This window comes from Felis catus, chromosome F1, assembly GCF_018350175.1.
Source record: "Felis catus isolate Fca126 chromosome F1, F.catus_Fca126_mat1.0, whole genome shotgun sequence".
Lineage (NCBI taxonomy): Eukaryota > Metazoa > Chordata > Mammalia > Carnivora > Felidae > Felis > Felis catus.
The window spans coordinates 29,497,206-29,517,054 of NC_058384.1; the positions used below are offsets into that span (position 1 = coordinate 29,497,206).

Consider the following 19,849-nt stretch of genomic DNA (forward strand, 5'->3'; position numbering starts at 1 on the left):
CTCGGAGGCAAGGCTGGTAACAGGGATAGCGGGATGGTTTGATGTGGAGCAGTGGTTCCCAAGAGTGGCCCATAATCAGGAGTCACCAAGGGAGCTTTTAAAAAACAAAGATTTCTGGGCCCACCCCAGCAAGGGAAATCAGTGGGAGGACCTGGGCCTCTGGGGGTCATGCTGTGTTTCCAATTACTGTTCAGTTACTGGTCAGTGACCTTAGGTGTGTTACTTAATCTATGTGAGCCTCAGTTCTTTTTATCTGTTAAGTGGGGGTAATATCCAACTTAGGAGTTGGAGAGAGTGTTATGTAAGTAAAATTGTTCAGCATGTGATTGGTGCTCAATGAGCCTATTTTGTCTACAAATGTGTGCTCTGTACAGTTGCACGGGATCCCTACGCCTTTTATGCAGAACCCTTTCTCCCAAAGATTTCGGTGAAACTAACTTCACCTGAGCTTGCCCTTTGATATGTTCATGTGTGCACATTTCAGCCTATGCATAGCTGCTCCACTGGGCCCTTACATGCACACCTTTAAGGCCATAAACCATAGACTTGGTGCACATTTGGAAGCTAGGCTCTGGGCTCTTGCACCTATAGAACGGTCCTTCCAGGCAGACAGGAATCATTTACTGATCTGAGGTCTGCTTTCCCCTTTCTTTCTTTCTTTCTTTCTTTCTTTCTTTCTTTCTTTCTTTCTTTCTTTCTCTTTTTTTCCTTTCACCTTCCCTGCTTTATAGATGGCAAACCTTTCCTACAGAAGCTGCCCATCAGACCAGTGAAACCGGCAGGACAAAAAGTTCTATTCAAGAAGGGAACAACAAGGAGGAAAAAAAGGTCAACATTCCCAGGTAAAACTAAAACAAATGTGTATCATCTATCGTTTGCTTTTACATGTCTGAATGGACAACTTCCCCAAATCTGTGTAAACTACAACGCTTCATAAAATTCTGTTCCAGTGAACCAATGAACACAGGCACGCCCCGACATCATTAAAAGCGAACCCGGCCAAAGGCAGCTGTGAGAAGGCAAAGAAAGATAGGCAGGAAGGTGCTATCCCTGGCTGTGACTCTGCAGTCCTGTGAGGGGAAGAAAGCCAGAGAAATGGAATGGGCTGAACTAGCAGAGAAACATCGAGAAGGCTGACAATTTTAGAACCGGAGACGGCTGACTAGCTAATTACTCATCCCAAAAAAGGTATTCGCTGGGACCCTCCGAAAGCTTGAGATATGTAATCAGGGTGTTTCGTGGAGCAAGATAAGGGAGAGATTGCCAGCTTGGGGCATCCGTGGGCCCGATCCCTGGTGAATGAACCCATGGGTTGGGAGGAGATATTCCCTGAATGAGGGAGAGCTCATGCATCACCCCTAGAGGCCTGTTCCCCCTAAGGTTTGTGGATATCTGTGGGCAAGTATGGAAGACTCCTGCTTTCTGGTTACTCTCTGTACCTGGGGGAGATGCCTCTAGGGGACAAAACAGAGACCCCCAAGACAACTCCAGAGAAACCCGCATCTGGGGCCAAGCTGTAGGGAGACAGGTGACACCGACTGACCTTTCACTCCCAAAGGCCCTCATGGTACAAACAGCGCTTTGGCCTACACTTGACATGGTGGTGGGGAGATGGGGGCAGAGGCTGAGGGGGGAAAGAGTATGTGTGGGGGGACAGAGTTTGGAGGGGCCAGGGATGGGTAGGGGGGACAGTGTCTGTGGGGGTGGGAGGGGAGTGGGTGGGGGTGAGGAAAGAGTATAGGTGGAGGTCGACAAGGTGGCAGAGTTAGGGGGAGAGTGCCACTGGGAGTACTAGGAGTGACCGGAAAGGTAGGGGAGGAGCACCAGTTCCCCCACCAGGTGGCTTGCTGGGGGCTAAGTGGCACGTGGGAGTGTGGTTGGAGGACTGAAAGGGAGTCAGGAGAAAAGGTCCAGAGGCGACATGTGGCCTTTGCTGAAGCCTGGATGAAGGGCACAGCAGCTAGGTTTCCTCAGGCCCTCACCAGTCTCGCTGAGACAGGAAGCCACTGGCTGGCTTACTAGTCCCAGCTTGACCCAAAGGCCTAGGACGCCCTGTGAGGCCCGGCCTCACTGGGTGGGGCATGGGGGGGAGGGTCTCCCGCTGGGGATGCCCCCCCCCACAGGCAGGCCTGCACCCTGCTCCCCTCTCCTACCTCAAGCCCTGCCCTCCCCCCCCTCCCAGCAGGACGTCCCCTGAAGTGCCTCCATCCCCACTCTAGGCCCAGGGTTGCTTCTGAGCCCCGGGTCTCCCTGGACACTCTTCTTACCCTCCCAGATAAGACGCCTTCACCCCTTCATCTCCTCCATGCTGATCTTCTGCTAGTGGTGCCTGGGGCGGGGAGGGCGGGTAGCAGGCAGAGGGCAAGAGAGGGCCCATAACCCAAAGTGGACTCAAAGAGAAGGGAATGACACAGTTCAACAGAGAGCTAACGTTTGCAAGACATGGCTAAGAATGGCAGTTGGTGACCCTGTTGAGGGAGCCGAGTGTACTGGAGCATTTGGGGTCTTAGCCAACATGGGGAGATAATTATCATGTGTGGGATTTAGTTGAGCCTCTGAAACTTCAATTAGGAACACGAGCCTAGAAGAATCTGGATGAGGGGCAAACACGTCCACACGTAATCCTCTCGGTATCCCAGTGGTCTCTCTGTGAGGCTTCGGAAGGAGGCAAACAGACGAAGTGAGAAACGATGATAGGCAGGTCGGCATTTATTGAGCACTTCCAGTGCCATAACTGTGCCAGATGCTTTATACCCAGCACTGCCATTTTCTTAATTCTAAAATGCCATGGATTAGAAGGTGCACCGACAACGTAAAGATGAGAGAGAAGGAAAACACGGTGACCTTAAATGCACAATAGGTGGTAAAACATACTGATTTCGGGAACATAATAAAATATGAGAAAACAGGAATCTCAGAAGTGAAGAAACAAAGTCTGTTAAGTGTAGTTGTCTCGGCAGCCCCGATAGGAATTATCCCCGCTGTATGGATGAGTAAACTGAGACTGTGGAAGCTTTCACCACTTGCTCAAGGCCACAGAACCTGTAAGTAGCAGACGCCCGGTCTGCCTGCGGTCAGAACCACAACAGTCTCTCCCAGGGCACGTAACCTCTGCAAGATTGGGCTCCTTCAGCCTCTTTCCTAGCCCGGGTTCTGTCTGGACCCTTCTACCACCGGCGACCCCTCCCCCACCCTCTAAGCTCTGGAGATTTCCAGGAGGAGAACGTAATTCATTGGGGAGAAAAGGTACAAAATAGTCAAATTACATTCTTCAGATTCAAATAGAGTCTTTAAAAGGGTAAAAAACCATGCATGCCAGGTTTTGCTGTGCACTGCAGGAAGTCGATGAATTCAAGGATCCCTGTATTGCTGAAAATAGAATTGTAAAAAATAAAAGGGGTGGGGGGAGAAAGTGAACGAAACTAATCCTATTAAACGTGGTAGCATGTTTTTGTGGCACGCAGGGAGAGATTAAGCACAGGAAAGGGGATAAGTACTGCTTCAGTTTCACTAAACTAATGTGACAACTTGTCATTGGAAATCTTTGCAGCCTGTTAGTAGATGACTAGCTGATTCAGAAGTGTTTTCTATCCTTCCCTTTGTGTCTCCCGTGAGGTTTTTTTTTTTTTAATTTTCTTTCTTTTCCTGTTTCTTTCTTACCCATGCTGCTCTATTTTGCTTTTTAATCCTTCGTGTCTCCTTCAAGTCAAAACATTTAGCTGGCTCTAATCAAGATTTGGTTTTGAAGATGCCCTTTGACCTCCAGTTGCCCAGAGAAGCCCCGGAGGGGACTGCTCTCCATCCCCAACCCAGCTTCTGTCCTGTGGCTTGAAAACCCCGAGTTTCTGGGGGAACACTCTCATTTCAGATGTTTCGACCTTCTCCTCTCCCCTTTCTCCTTTTCCTTTTTTTTTAATTTTATTTTTTATTTATTTATTTATTTATTTCAACGTTTATTTATTTTTGGGACAGAGAGAGACAGAGCATGAACGGGGGAGGGGCAGAGAGAGAGGGAGACACAGAATCGGAAACAGGCTCCAGGCTCTGAGCCATCAGCCCAGAGCCTGACGCGGGGCTCGAACTCACAGACCGCGAGATCGTGACCTGGCTGAAGTCAGACGCTTAACCGACTGCACCACCCAGGCGCCCCACTCCTTTTCCTTTTTTGTTTGCACCTTCTATTCTCTCCCATTTGACTTTCATTTCCATGCTTCTGTTTTTTTTTCCCCCTCACTTTCCCTTTCTCCTCTTATCTTTCCTAATTTCCTTCCTGTCACCTGCTTTCTTTGCATCTTCTCTTTCATTTCTTCCTTAGAATTTCTTTTCCCTCCTCAGTTACCTCCTGGGTAACTCTCTTAGTGTTTCTTTCCTTCGGCTAAGACTGTTACATTCCTCGAGAAAAGTTGTGAATCCCTCCCAGTGGTGTCCATGTTATAGCAGTGACTGCAGCTGAAGTGGGCAGTGTCCTGGGGACCGGGAAGCCCCAGGGCCCATCACAGACAGGCAGGGAACAAAAGGCCGATCTAAATCAAGAGGAAGGCAAGAATTGTAGGCTCGGTCACTGTCTTTCCAAAGCAGGTGTCTGGCTTGTTTGGAAATGTCGCTGACAGTCCCTCTCCCTCTTGCTTTGGCATCACCCTCTCCCCCGTTCCTCCTCCCTCCCCCGCTCCAACTTTCCCCACTGGCTTACCACCAGAGGCGAGATGTTGAGTCAATGGAAAAACAACATTCGCCAACATTAAAGGGAGACTGTTTAGAAAAGGAAGGCCCTGCTGAGGTGCAGAGGAAGCCTGTACATTAACACGGGCCACCTCTTATCTGGGGCAGCTGGGTCTCAGCTGCCTGGGCTGATTCCCTGGCTTTGCCAAGAGGCCTTCGGCAGAGAGGCTGCCTTGCAGAGTGGGAGGGGGGGTGGGGGGGGTACTGCTCCTTCTCATCCAGGAGCAGAGCATCCCAATCACTTTTAGAGACAAACAGTCATGGCATTTCTCCCAGGGACTTAATGGGTGTGTGTGGGGCGGGGGGGGGGGGGGGGGGAGGCAGGGGGAACCTGGACCAATAAGCAAAGTCTTGCAAAAGGCTACAGGTCCTCTGGGCCTTTGCCTCTGGACACTCCTCACCATAAACCAGACTCCTCTCATTTCCAGTCCTTTTGCGGACTCCCCAGTGCCCTACCAACTGGCCGTTCTGACCTGAACGTGAATTGTAGGGAAAGACAAGCTAAAGTGACCCAAAGGAGAATTTAAAAGAAAAAAACAAAACACGTGGGTAGGTTCGCCCTGGCTCTAAATTGCTTACCGTTAAGTCTTGAGCCAGCTCCCGATGGAAAGATAAGGTAAATCCCTAATCAGTCAATAATTAACCGAAGTTCCATGAATGGGCCAGTCGGCCAAATCCTGCTGACACCTTCAGATCCCTGCTTTAGTGGGATGCTTAGGTAGAACCTTCCGATAGACCCCACTCGTGGATCCCCATGAGAGGGGTAAAATGATGCCGGTACCTGCCAGTGAAATCTTTTCTTGGGCTCACTCCTTTGGATAACATCTGCAGATTTCACTTTGGGAAATGTGTGTGTGTGTGTGTGTGTGTGTGTGTGTGTGTGTGCGCGCGCGCAGACAGAACAGCTTGGAGATCCATTCTGGTTCCAGGTCAGTTTGAACCAAACCCCAGATGTGTTCTGATCGTTACTCCCTTAGTCTTCCTAGAGGACTGTATCTTTTTTTTTTTTCCTGCTTTTCCCATCATTGTAGTTTCTTCCCAGTGCCTATAGATATTTCTGTTCCTTGTCTCTCAAGGTCAGTGTGTCTTCAATTTGTGGTAAAAGCAGAGATGCCCTTTAAGTGATAAGCCGCCACATAGCCCTACCAAAGCATGAGAGTAATTTTCAAATTTTAAATAAGTAGAAAATTAAACGACAAATAAATACTGATTTTGGTGCTTCTGGCAGGCCAGGTTCATTTCACTTCCTACGGAAGCAAATTTTTAGTAAGAGGGGCTTAATTCTTAAATGGTTCTAATTTCAATTTTTTGGTTTTGCTTTGCTTTGTTGTTCTGTACAGCATTTAGTGCATTATGATATGTGCTTGTAGTTATACTATTAGATGAGAAAAATCAGTATATTAAGCGTGGTTTGAATTTTTCCTAAGATCAAGCTGTGGGTCACGACAGGATGCCAGTCTATGAACTTTTCCCCTAATTTTGTCTATTCAAGCCATTTGAAAAACAGGTTCTTTTAGACACAGGGGGAGTGGGGTGCAAGAGTGTGGCTTGATGTGGTTCCATCTCCATTCTGGGAGAAAAACAACAAAAATTGAACGTTTGTCTACGAAGGTATCACAAGGGTGTTATTCCTTCATGTCAAAGATGGTTCATCCATTTACACTTCTGTTGGTTCCACAGCTCAGCCTCTGTGATCACCAACACATTGTTCTCCTCTCCTAATAGAACTCAGTAGTCTGGGTGCTCAATTAATCTTTGGCTGCTTGGGGGAATTGCCAATGAGTGGAAGTTCCGCCAATGATCTGTGACACCCTTTTCAACAAACATTAATTGAATGACATTTCTTTTTTCCCCAAATCATCCATCTGTCCTTTCTTATGCAACTTGTGAGTTTCAAAAGGGCAGAAGGCAAGCTTTCTTTTGGTCACACATTTGGCCTAAGAAGACAATCTAAGAGTTAAACAACATAATCTACCACAGCCTTATACATAAGTCTAGAAGATTCATCGGCCTGAAACAACATGTTAAATATAAAACCAGTTAGGGCCAGCCGTCTTTTTCTCTTTGCCCATTAAAACTTCTTGCTTTCATCAAGGTGGTAAGTGGTTAGATTCAATGTTACGACAATCATTTGGGGATACAAGTGGGAATGGGAAAGATAAGAAGAAAAACAGTGAGAATTTTTTTTTAAACTAGTCATTAAATTTGTAGGTAAACCTGGGATCTAGGTAAACCTGAGATCCAGTTTTCTTGGGCTTTATGTTAACTTTTGATTGTTTTAAAATAGCAAAAAGTGTCTCACCTATAAGAGTGCTGGTAAGTAAAGCAGAGGACATACATCATGCTGTCTGTGTGGTCATGTTGGTTGGATATTAAAATGAGATTTTAAAAAATGAAACGAATCTATTTTTCAACAGGTTGAAAGGCATTTATAATTATACTAATAATTTGTGAGTATCATACTAATGAGGATAGGGAAATGTAGACCTTGACATTGGCACGTTTAGTTACACTCACTATGAAAAAGATGTTTACCCCTCGAGAGTTTCTTAAGAAAAAGAAAAATCAATCTCCATCAATGAGCAATATTTTTCTCCCCAAGGGATATTGATTTGAACATTGACTTCGCAATGGGTGAGTTATTTCCTTCAGGCCCCCTGTTATGAATTGTTAGGTGACATGTCTTTTATGAGCCAATAAACATGTTGTTTCTAGTATAGTAATCTTGTCAGGGAGATTCCAACTTCTGAGCTGTGGTTGGTTTGGGATATTTCAGCTTTTGGATGTCTGCGTTAAGTATTTCTATGGGATATATTCCAAGTTTAAAAAGCAATATCGCTCATCTCCCCTTTTTAAACCAAGAGTAGCCTTTCAATACTTCTGAGGGAAAATCAGGTGGCAGTGAATAATTCCCTTTTCTGCTTGCTCCTCAACTTTGTGTCCTCTCAGCTTGTGCATGGACCCATGACTCACGTGTAGTCATACAAATGTCTTCATGACTCCCTTTTCTCCCTTTACATAACGGTGCAATGTTGGTATCTCTAATTCTGAAAATAAACCAGATTGTCCATTTGCCAGAGGAACCAGTACGTCAAGGAACATCGTGATGGGTGGAAGCAGAGGAAAGGATAAGTGGCGTTGGATTCTTGTTGACACAAATGAGCGTTTTTTTCAATTCATCGGTCAGGATTTGTGTGCACTGCGTTTTCTTGATGAGCTCCTTGAAGGACGAATTTAGAATTTACATTAGATCGCCTTTGGGTTGATTCGTCCATCCGTTCGTTCTTGAATGAATATTAACCTGTGCCCATATCATGTGCCACACACCATACTCAGCACTGATGATAAAGAAGACCCATCTGAGGCTTTCACAGTGTGCTTGGGAAGGCATCGGGTCGGATAGTTCTGGATACATGTTGACACAAAATACTTTAGGAGCCCTGAGGCTTATTTTGCAGAAGCTGGGAGTAGCAAGGAAGCCTTCAGGGAGAAGTTAAGCAAAAGCGTTAATTCATCGGACCATGGGCTCAGGAGAGGAACAGAAGCGTGTGTCCCCGTTGCAAAGGGAGCGGAATCCTAAGCAAGTCACTGTATCCCCCTGAGCCTTAGTTTCCTTGTCTGCAAACTGGGAATAGTGATACCTGCCTTCTGAGATTGAAGGTTAAGTGAGATTGCATGAAGAGGTCTCGACACCGTGCACAAAGTAGACACTGCGTAAATGTCTGCTAGAAAGGTATGATAAAGTGACACCTTAGCACACTCTCTAATATTAATCCAGCAAATATTTGTTGGGCACTGACCAGGTGTCATGCCCTAGTGCTGGGTTCTGGGCAAAAGACCAGCAGTTCGTCAGGAGACACCATGAGGACGGAGCGAGAGATAGAATGACAGGTGGCTCCTGCGAGGCGTGGAGGAGGCACACTTCTGTGCGTGGCGGGCCTGAGCTGGTCTCTTACTGCTGGAGCCCAGAGCACCAGGGGCGGCCTGAAGGAGGAAGAGCCAGCAAAAGTCGGTCTTGCCCGACCAGGAAGGGCCTTGTGGGGCGGTGATGGCCTCAAAACAGGAAAGAGACAGACAGATTTGTTCATCTGTGATTTCTCAGTTTCCTCTAAGTTTTTCCACGGGTGTTCCTTGCCTTTCTGTAGCTGGATCGTGGCCTCTTCAGAAACCAAGAAGCCCATCTGTTTGCTGTTGCCTGTTCGAATGTGGCGCCTCTGATATACCCTCAGTGAACGTGGCTAGGTCTTTATACTTCCCTCTTCCCCACATGCTGAAATTTTCCAGTCCTTTCTGAAGCCCAGTCAGTTTCAGAGTGCTCAGATTTAAGTGCTTGCTTGTGTGCTTATTGAAGAGATTCGTGAATTGAGAGTTGTGATCATGTCACTGCCTAAAACTCTTCATATTGCTCTTAGGATAAAGTCCAAGGTCCTGAATGTGTGCCACGAGACTTTTCATCATCTGGCTTCTGTCCTGGGCTCCTGCCTCACCTCCTGGAACTCCCCATTCTCCCCACGTCTCCACGTCACTGGCTTTTCTCCTGTTACCTCAGCACTACTGGTACCTTATCGTGTTGCTGCCTTTGTTTGAAAGGCCTCCCCAATCCCTTGTCCAGACCAACTCCTCTCTTTAGTTAGGGTCCCACTTGAAAGTCATTCGCTCAGGAAAGGCCTCCCTCATTTCCTAGGTTAGATGTTCTAATGATACCAGCTCACATCACCTATGGTTTTCTTTTCTTCTGCTTACCCTAAGTGAAATAAGTTATTTGAGCACAGACCTTATTCACCCAACAAATACTCTCTGAGGCCTTCAGAGAATGGCCTAGATGTTGGGAATACCACACAGGAAGTCAAAGTCTCCGCCCTTGGAGCTTGTAAGTGAGGCAACAAGTAAGAAGCAGATGTGGATGGGATATAATGTCGGTGATATAAACACTCTGGAAAATAGTTAAGCTGGGTAAGGGGATGGAGAGGGCTTGAAGATAAGTTGGGAATGAAAAGAGGGAAGGCTTGTGGTTGTCTGGTTCAGTGTAGAATTCCCAATGCCCAACACAATGCCTGGCATCCAGAAAGGACCTTGCAAATATTTGCTCATTGAGAATCATCTTGGTTCAAGTAGGCCTGAAGGAATGAAGGGTTGAATTAGGCTAATGCAGTGATGCTTGCTTCTCCCCAAGTTCCCTGACTGATTCTGGGACAGTGTGGTCTGCGTGTTTACCCAACATCCAATGGGAATCCACGTCAAACCTAAGTCCCTGTTAAAGTCTACGGAGTCATACCTTTTGTGTGGTAGCCTTGCACACTTTCTTCTTAACCACCACAGGCCAAATAGGAACTAGTTGGTGAATGAAATATTTATGCTTTGGAGAAATCTTGATGTTCTAATCAGTTTCTATTTATATAATGATCAATTATGCCTATGAGGAGGAGGAGAGTTTTTTCTGTGATCTCTGTGCATCTAAGTGACTAATGAAGTCAATCTGGACTTGGCAGATTTTGCCACAACTTGGACAGACGTAGCACCCATGATGTCGTGTCACTTCTCAGCTTGCTGGTTGCCTTGTTCCCACTGCTGTGATCTCATGTTTGGCATTTTCCTTTCAGAGTGTTATCTTCCCATTTCGCATGGTCCCTCTGTGTGGCTCAGGCTTAAGGCACTGTCTACCACTTGTCTTTCAAGCAACCTTGTCTTCTTAAAGAATATTCTGAAGACCAAACATTCTGGTCTTTAGTTTGTTTTAATTTTGGAGGAGCTGAGGGGGTGGGAAGGGGAGAGGGGAATTCATGCTTTCGCAATTTTTTTCTTAATTTGAATGACAGAGCTGGACCGCGGGGCTGAGTTTGAATTGAGATTCAGACAAATTGGGTGCCTTCTCTATAGTCTTGGTTAAAGAAAATTCACACAGCACGAAGGAAATGAGCAAAAGAATGGTTCGGGTTCTCTTCTGTGGACCCTAGCATACCTTTTCTTTTGTGCTGGCCCCACAACTCCCGTGAAACAGCATCTTTCCCCGCCCTGGGGGCCTCTTCTGGTTTTGCGCTTTTATAGGAATTCATTGCTTTGTTTGTATCACTCTTTGGACCAAAAAAGCCGATCAAAGTCCATACTCTTAAGTTCACTTTGGCTCCCATCCCTGCTGTTTTGTCTGTCCCACCCCTTTCTGTGTATCACACTGTTTATCTCCACAACCAGATCTCAGAATCCCCAGCAGAAAATCACATAGTTTGTATCTGCCATTAACCAGCTTCCCCAACCACCCCATGCCCTAATCAGAGGCCTTCCGATAGTTGCTGCTCAGGGGTTTGGGTAAGAATAAGATCGGAAAGAAATGGAATAAATTTCCAGCTTCACACGGTTTCCTTCAATCTTATCAGTTTGTAATTATATATTTACTTATCTTTTTACGTATTGACTGCTCTACCTTCCCTCCAGCAAGAAGCCTCATAAAGGCTGGAAAATGTGTCTGCTTTGTTGACCAAGGTATGCCTGATGCTGGCCAGAGTAAACATATTTAATGAATCTCTGTGGAATATAGGAGTGACTATAGAGAAGAAGCTTATTCAGGGTGGATTTTCACTTACCCTTAAGAAGTGAAATGAAAGCAAACTTTGGTGGTTTTGTTTAACTGTGGGCAAATTGGTATGGACTGAGAAATTCAATTAACTGTATTCATCAATTTTTGTTTCTGGGCTAGAATCGTCAGACTGAGACCCGGAATTCTTGATTCCCTTTTGTGGCATTAAAAAACAACAACAACAACAACAACAAAAACAAAACAAAAAACCCAACCCAAACCTTGGCATATTACACCACCCAGATTTTTTTTTCTTTGTCTCAAAGAAGGCTAAGCTGAACACTAGATTCCTTACCCAGTGCAACAATCAAAAACTCCTAAAACCTCAGCTGCCTTGGATGATGTCACAAAACCCTCAAGAATGCTCACTGCTGAGTTGGGCACAGGCCCAGCAAACACAATTCTTTCTGCCAGTTATTCAGGGTCTTTGACAGATTAGGTGGTCTTTCTTATTCTTTCTTCTTCCTCTTCCCCTCCTCCTCCTCCTCCTCCTCCTCCTCCTTCTTCTTCTTCTTCTTTTTCAACCTCTGAAAAGGCAGTTCAGTTTACCTCTAAGCAAGACATTAGCTCTGACTGCCCCCAAATAACATTTTAATTGGAATCTCAGTCCAAACAAATGCCCAGCTTCTTTATTAACCCCAACAGTGTAATTTTTCAACCTCAGACGGATTCAGGGGGAAACTGTCTCACTCAAACTGCCATGCAATGGAACATGGCAGTTTTCCTCAACCAGTCTCTCTTCTGACCTTGATTTGAACCTTACTCTCTTCTACCCGTGTTTTCTTTATTAGCTGCTCATGGCTGTAGCACGAGACTAATTTTCCTGTTTTTAGACTACCAGTTTACAGAGGTATTTCACTCCCTCTTTGACTCCCAAAAGTAACCAAGATTTCATGGACCTCGTTGGGAAAGGGAAGGTAATACCCATTCTTCACATTTCTTTTTAGGTTTTGTAATTTACCGTAGCTGCTTTGCAAAATGTGCTGTAGAATTTTAGATTGTACTTTTGAGGCACCAAGTTTAGGTACAAAGAAATCATACACTTAATTGTCAGAAGAAACTAAAAAAAAAACAACCCTTCTAAATGATTACAAAAGACTTTTCATCAATAGACAGGTCCACTCTTATAAAGTGAAAACTAAGGCTATTACCCGAGTAATTTAGGCAAACACAATATGTTTTTTTTTTATTAGAAATCTCTAATCTTTTGGGGGAGATACAAATTATCCAGATAATTGCTTCAATTCCTTCATTTTTATGCTGAAATATAATCAATGAGTAATTACAGAGAAAATAATTTTTTCTCAGTTATATACGTCTGCATTTTTTGACGTTGGTAAAATGATCCAAATTAAAAAGAAAAAAAAAGGCACCCTTTTCAATAACAATGAAAAAAAACGTGTTTATTTGGAGTATACCTTAATATAGCAGAACTATGTAGGTAGAAAAACAGTGCTTATGATCGTGTGCTCAATTAGATTTATTATAGGTTTTTGTACTTTTTGGCATTAGCATGAAAGCATATTGGTTATTAGTTTTTATAACCTAATTGGAGGCTTTGTATCTAGTTACCCCTCTGTTCTCAGCTTCATACAATAGTTTGTTGATTGCAAAAATTACATTTCTGTGACTTTAAAGTCCTAGAACTAGGTCTGCCACTGCAAGTTGGGGATTCAGCCTGGTGTTTGGAGGGCAGGGACCATGTGCCCTCTGGGTGTGAGGGGGTAGGCAGCTGGGAACAATTGTCTGTCCCCCGCGGTGTTCAGTGGCATTAGCAGCACGTTGGCATGATAAACTTTGCCTTCATTTCACTGGCTCAAACAATTAGTGGGATTGAATCAGAGTTCTCCCAGATCATCGTTTATTATATGTTATTAAATTCCATTATTCAAGAAGTTGCCGCTCTGATTATAAAACTTCCCAGCATATCCTGCAAAGCCCTCATCTCCATCCCTGGCGCATTTCCTTTTACATTTATCTTTTGCTTCTCTGATAGACAAGCTTTTCTCTCTCTCTCTCTCTCTCTTTCTTTTTCTTTCCCCTTGGTACTTATTTAAAGAGCTAAGAGCTAATTTGAAAATACATCTACGAAAGGACAACAAAAATGAGATGTGAAAAAAAATGGGTGAAGATTCTTAATTAGTCCATTATTTGACACGCACGATTTAACATGGTATGCTTAGCATTGTGCATTCCCCAAAAGAACAAGGCTCTTTTTTTTTTTTTATCCCAATCTTTAACTCCCTCTCATTCATTATATCCCTTCTTGTCACTTTCCATTAGCTGATCATGACATCCTTTGCTGGAAGGGCGAGCAAGCAGATTACTTCCAAACTGGTGTAAGTGACACTCAAAAGACTGGCCTAAAGGGGGTTCTGTGATAGCAACAAGCTCTTCAGCCCCTGGAGTTGGAGAATGTCATTTCAATAATATATTGGAGTCCATTGTCACATCCTTTCTGTAGCAACTTGGCAACTCCCCAGAAGTGGCAGGAATGGTTCTTCTACCGTGATAGAATCTAATGTTACCACTGTTGCTGATGATAGAAATAATAATAATAATAAATTATTATTATGAAGAATTATTTATAAGTATATAAATAATAAAAATCATTATTATTACTATTTACTTAGCCAGTCTAACCCTTCATCTTGCATTTTGCATTTTACAGATGAGGAAACTGAGGATCAAAGTAGCTAAATAAATTGTCCATGTCCCACAGCTGATAAGTAGCAGAGCTGGGATTTTAATTGTGAGGTCTGATAGACTGCAGGCTATGCCTCTTACTGTTAGAGCAGGTTACACATAACACACCAACTTTAGGAAACGTCACCATGTCTCCCTAAGTCTAAAAGAGTAAAGAGATGATCAACAGAGCATTCATTTTAACACAACTGAAAAATAACCTGTCACCAGGCACTTTCGAACGAGGGTGGAGAGGACTGAATGAAGCAGCCAGGGATGAAACACACATGCGCAAATGGTGCTGACTAAGAAGAAAAGGGAAAGTCTGAGGCTCTGATCAGGTCAGCCCTGGAGATGCAAACTGTTCCCAGCGCATCTTCCCTGCCCCCAACAAGCCCTCTCTTACCCTCCAAAGCCCGACCCTGGGAATCATCCTCAGCCTTGGAAGGGCACTGGCCCAGGAAGAGCTGAATGGTTGCAGATAACAAGTCACAATGAACTCTGATCTGAACAGCACTGGGACCAGTCCCGGCTGTTGCTCATGCCTCATACCGGTGTCCAGCCTTCTACGCTCCTCTGTTCCTGAGAAAACATGTTTTCTTCATTCACCAAATTTTAGCCTCTTTCCTTCATTAAGCATGTTTTATCTTCTTTTCCCACCAATCTTTGAAATATTTTCGTTATAAAATAGAGAATAGGGAAATACAGGTCAATACATTAAATAAGACTTACCTGTTTTTCTACTAGCAGGAGAAAATTGGTAGTCCTATGGTGTATGTCTGTTTTGTTTAAGATATTTATTTATTTATTCATTCATTCATTCATTCATTTATTTATATGTATATAGTAGACAGTAAAACAGGGCAGACTGAAATCGGACCACCCATCTTTAAATGTAGACACTGCCACCAGCCGTGTGACCTAACCTCTCTGGACCTTAGTTTTCTCGTATGTCAAGTACCTCCCTCAAAAAGCTGTTGTGACAATGATCTGACATGTGTGAAGTAGCTGGACCATGGGGAATCACTTCCTGCATCTAGTTGCGGTTACATACACGTTCGTCAATGTTCTTGCTCTGTTTCTGACCATGCTCCAGCCTCCTTGATTCCAAGCTTGTAGCTAACTTCATCCTCAGCCACGATTCTGTCCCTTTTCAGTCCGTTTGGTGTGATCAGCTTCCCCCTTACACCTCACCGGCGATTTTCCCGGTCTCAGTTCCTGTCCGTTTAACCCCAACTCTTAAGTAGGCATCACCAGCCTCTTTTCCCCACTATGTGATGGACGCATTTCTGCCTGGGTGCCCTGTTTGCTCTGCCCGAAACCGAGGCAAAGCCTGAGCTCAGCCTTCCTTGTTCCCATCTGGTTGGAAATCCTTGAAGTGAGTGCAGATGGAGGCAATATCACGAGTTTGTGATCATAAAGACAGCAGCAACATCAACCCACAATCTGGGGGCCTCTGGAATGTCATTGAAAAACTAGCGTCCAGACGTATAGACATACGCAATGCCAAAGCAAGTGTATTTGTAATCATTTTAAATGTAAAAACTCATTTTAAATGTAAATGTAAAAAACAATCATTTTAAATGTAAAAAAGAAGGTAATTATGAATGTTTTTTTTCACCTTCCCTTTAAAAGCCCTCTGTTGTCAAGGCCACCTTCTCAATGATCTTTGTACTTCTGAGAAGGGGGAAAATATGTGTGTGTGTATGTATGTATGTATATTTTAACTGGGGGGAGGGGGAGTAGTGCATGTGCTGGGAGAGCGGTCGGCTGGTGGCAGGAATGGGGAAGAGAGAATTATATTTAATGAAACTGGGAGTTCACATGGACCTTTCAGACTTAAAAAAAAGTGTTGATTTTTACATGCCAAAGTCTTGAAAGGGGCTTGACGGCTCACGGCTTTGGTGTATTTTTCCAGACGGCAGATGCCATTTTGTGTTTTGCATAAACTGACTAAATTTGCTTGCTCTTTGTACGTATTTCAGAGGCAACCATTCTTTGCTTTCAATAGGACAGAAGAGCTCCTTGGCACTGGAACCCTCCTGGTCCGGTGAGGGAGGGATGAGGGTCGCTGGTGTATGAGGATACACGGCCATCATCCAAAACTTCCCAGTTCAGGTGGAAGGAAGAGGTTGGACCAGAACTTGGGATCCGCGTTGCCCAAAGGATGGTTCGGACGGTGTGAGTGAGTCACAGAAGGTAAGCTATGCTCAAGAACTTTCAAAAGTTATTTTTCCGGTTTGTCCATTCTTATCTCCATGGAGGACAAATAGGTTCCTTACGCTTTTATTCCAACTCCTCTACGTCTTGCAATAGCTAGTTGTGCGATCCTGTAATTTAATAACTCTGTGCTTCAGTTTCTGCAAAAAAAAAAAAATTAGGATGATAATAATAAATAGCTCATCTCTTAGGATTGTTGTGAAGATTCCATGAGTTAATCTGCGTAAAGATTTCTGAACCGCGTCTGGCATATAGCAAGTGTTCAAGAAATGTTGATAATTATTGTTGTTATGATTAATTTCTGTGGAAGTTTGCATTTTCGCCTTTATTTTCTGATGATTGACCGGTCCAGTTCCCATGGCCATTATGCTAATTCTTTGGGTTGGTTTTATGGAAATAGATAGTAACAGAGTGGTTAAGCTATTGGCTTTGCCGTCGAACAGAATCAAGTTGAAGTTCTTGAAGTAACAATCAATAGCTGTATCTCCTCAAGAAGTGACTTAACTTCTCCAGGCCTCAGTTTCTTCGTCTATAAAATAGGGATGACAATAATCATACCTGCTTCCTAACGTGACAGTGGTTGAACATTATCTGGCAAAGATGTAAAAGCATGTTGGTATTGTTATTATTTTTGCTGCCCCAAATATACCGAATAGCTCACTTATAGTCAAAAGTGCCTCTAGGAGCTTGTTAGGACTCCAGGGCTCTAGCTTCACGGCAGCTACCTCACCAGAAAAGAGAGCAAACACAGAAATAGAAAGATGCTGTGAGGCCACGACTTTACTGGGACTCTTTGCCACATAATGACACAGATTTGAGAATCAAGTCTTGCTCAACATGGATTCCAACTGAAGTTAGAAAACTCCAATTTCTGAGCAGACCAATCCCAACTCATTACATTGGGGGGTGGGTATTCCAAAGGACGGGAACTATTGGGATAGGAACCGCAGCCTTATTTTTCTGTCCTAAACCCCCCACCCCCACCCCCGGCCCACATAAAGCACAGAGCCAGGTAGATTGTAAGGAAGCATTAGTGACCCGCGCTGGTTACCTTTCATGGAGGCGTCTGGCTTTTGCCACGTTATAAATATTTACGTTTCCCATTTTCGAAAATGTTTGTTTATCTCTTCCTTAAAGCTGCGAATGGATAAAAGTTGCATCTGTGACTGAAAGAAACCCCTCTAGGGTCGTGTTATTGAAAACAGTTATTGAAAACCGTCTAGATCACACATGCCACTTTCCTCCAGCAGTGACAGGTAGTCTCCATTAATAACCGAATAAAGAGAAAAACAAAGCTTTTACCCTGAAGCTACTACAAAACCTGAAACAACCCGAAGAACATGGAACAAGGAAGTCTGAAAAGCATCACCAAACTCGCAGATACTTTGTTGGCTCTGTGAGGGTTTTTTGACCGCCCCTTCCTGCCGCTGCTGCGTCACTTCCCACAGTGAGGATAAGAGGGGACTTGAGTTGGGAGAAAAGGCACAGGAATGACTTCCTTTCTCAATTCAGACAAGACAGCAGCTCCACTTTTTGTTCCTGGCCTTACGCTTAGAAATTTCTCAGAGAGTGGAATGCCACGATTCGTTACCATTAACGGGAAAATAAGAGGGGAAGGTAAGAGCAAACAAAAGACAAAAGAAAGTGCACGTCAAAAGAAAAAGAGAAGGGGCGCCTGGGTGGCGCAGTCGGTTAAGCGTCCGACTTCAGCCAGGTCACGATCTCGCGGTCCGGGAGTTCGAGCCCCGCATCGGGCTCTGGGCTGATGGCTCAGAGCCTGGAGCCTGTTTCCGATTCTGTGTCTCCCTCTCCCTCTGCCCCTTGCCCGTTCATGCTCTGTCTCTCTCTGTCCCAAAAATAAATAAACGTTGAAAAAAAAAAAATAAATAAATAAGAAAAAGGGAAGTTGGAAAGAGCACAGAGCTGTATTGTTAACAAGGGGGAAAGAAAGTACAAAGCAGCCAACAAACGAAAGAAACGTCCCAGTCCTGTGCCAGAGGTGGCTAACTGGCCAATGAAGATTCATCCTCCCCTTCTGCCAGGTAGAGGTGTTTCTGGGATGTCAGCAGGAGACTACATTTCCCAGCCTCTCTTGTGGTGATGTGGGACCATGTGACCAGTTCTTATCAGGGGAGTATGAGCTGAAATTCAAGAGATATGTGTCACATGGGGGTTCAGTGAAGACTGTGATAGTTTCTCCGTTCTGTCTCTGTCTCTCTGTCTCTGTCCCTCTCTGTCTCTCCATCTTCTGGCTAGATAATGCCAGGGCGGTCTTGCTGTCCCCCATGCCTGGAGCCATTACAGGGAAGGAATATGGATTCCTGAATCACTGCTTAGAGAAGAGCAGCCCAGAACAGCTGCCCGACCGGGAATATCCACATTGGACGTTTTTGCGAGTGAGACGTCAACGTCCATATGTGAAGCCGCTGAGCTTTTAGGGATTGTTTGTTATACCAGCAATCATTACTTACCTTGACTAATACAGAAATTGCTACCAGAAGGGAGCTCTAGAAGCAGTTGCTTTTTCTTCTCGCCTTTGCTTAAAAACCAGTTAATTATTTCCTGATATCCTCTTTTTCTTCTATTATGTTGTCAACAGCAGCCAATAACAACCAACGCATGCTATTTTTCACCTACGAGCTCCAGAGTCACATGGTCTGACTTCCAAGTTACGAAAAGCAGCAGTTTGGCCCGGTATTTTTCCACTGCATGATATGGATCTGCAGCCATCCAGACTAATATATCTGCTTCTGGCACCTTGACCGCAAAGTCAACGCCACATATATTAGGGTCTTGTTACAGGACACCAGATCGGGCACTGAAGAGAATAGTCAAGTTTATTCAGGAAAATAGAAGCCTCTTGCGGCAGATGCAATGAACTGTGTTCACCAAATGATTTCTTTTCCCCGGGCACAGGGGAAGACCACAATCCCCTCTCCTTTGCAAGTTAATTGGGGCCAGAGGACCAGTTCTTTGTAAGGGAGTGTATGCAGAAGTACTGTGCCTCCTTTGGTCCACGGAGTTAAGAGTGTGTGTACGTTTCCCCTGTTTCTGTCTCCTCTTCTTCCATAGGGATCTTGCAGGACATGTGTTCCGGATGGTGTGGCTGCAAGATAGAAGCCACTCAGCCTGCAACGTGAACAAGAAATAACCTGTATTTTGTCATATTCTCCAGGGTTGGGGAGTTGTTTGTTACCGAAACATACCTACCGCATTCTGCCTGTACTCAGAGTGTTGCATCAGGGAGGAATTCAGTGCAAGGAATTCGAGGACGCCAAAACCAGAATCCCTGGGAGAGCCAGGGAATGAAGGGAAATCTGAAGTGAAGGCACCACCAGGACGTCAGCTTGCCACTGATGATCTCAGCTCCCTGCAGCACTGATGGGGGCGAGGCCTAGGAAGAAGCCCTGAAACTGACACGGAGCCCCCCCCCCCCCCCCCCGCTTGTCTGCAGTCTGTTAGTGCCCACACACCTGCTTGTAGCTACAGATAGAGAAAAATGGCTTTTGCCTCCCGCCTCCAATGATTGCAAGAGCATCTCTCAGTGGGAGGTAGTACCAAAAACCCTACTGCCAAAGGAGCCTGGGGATGTCATCGCCAGGCTTTCAGCCGTTATGGCACAGAGGACAGAGGTGGTGCCTCCTGAGTCTCAAC

At 44.8% G+C, this 19,849-nt stretch overlaps 1 protein-coding gene across 1 annotated transcript in view; it reads left to right on the plus strand.

Moving 5' to 3' along the window:
* The window catches only part of LOC109495639 (collagen alpha-1(II) chain-like), a 169,134-nt gene that overhangs the window by 1,875 nt on the left and 147,410 nt on the right, over nt 1–19,849 (plus strand). Inside the window, exons 3-4 of the mRNA XM_045048628.1 lie at nt 732–842; nt 15,987–16,174. Coding sequence (XP_044904563.1) covers nt 732–842; nt 15,987–16,057 — 182 coding nt within the window. The 3' untranslated portion in view covers nt 16,058–16,174. The remainder of the gene's footprint in view (nt 1–731; nt 843–15,986; nt 16,175–19,849) is intronic.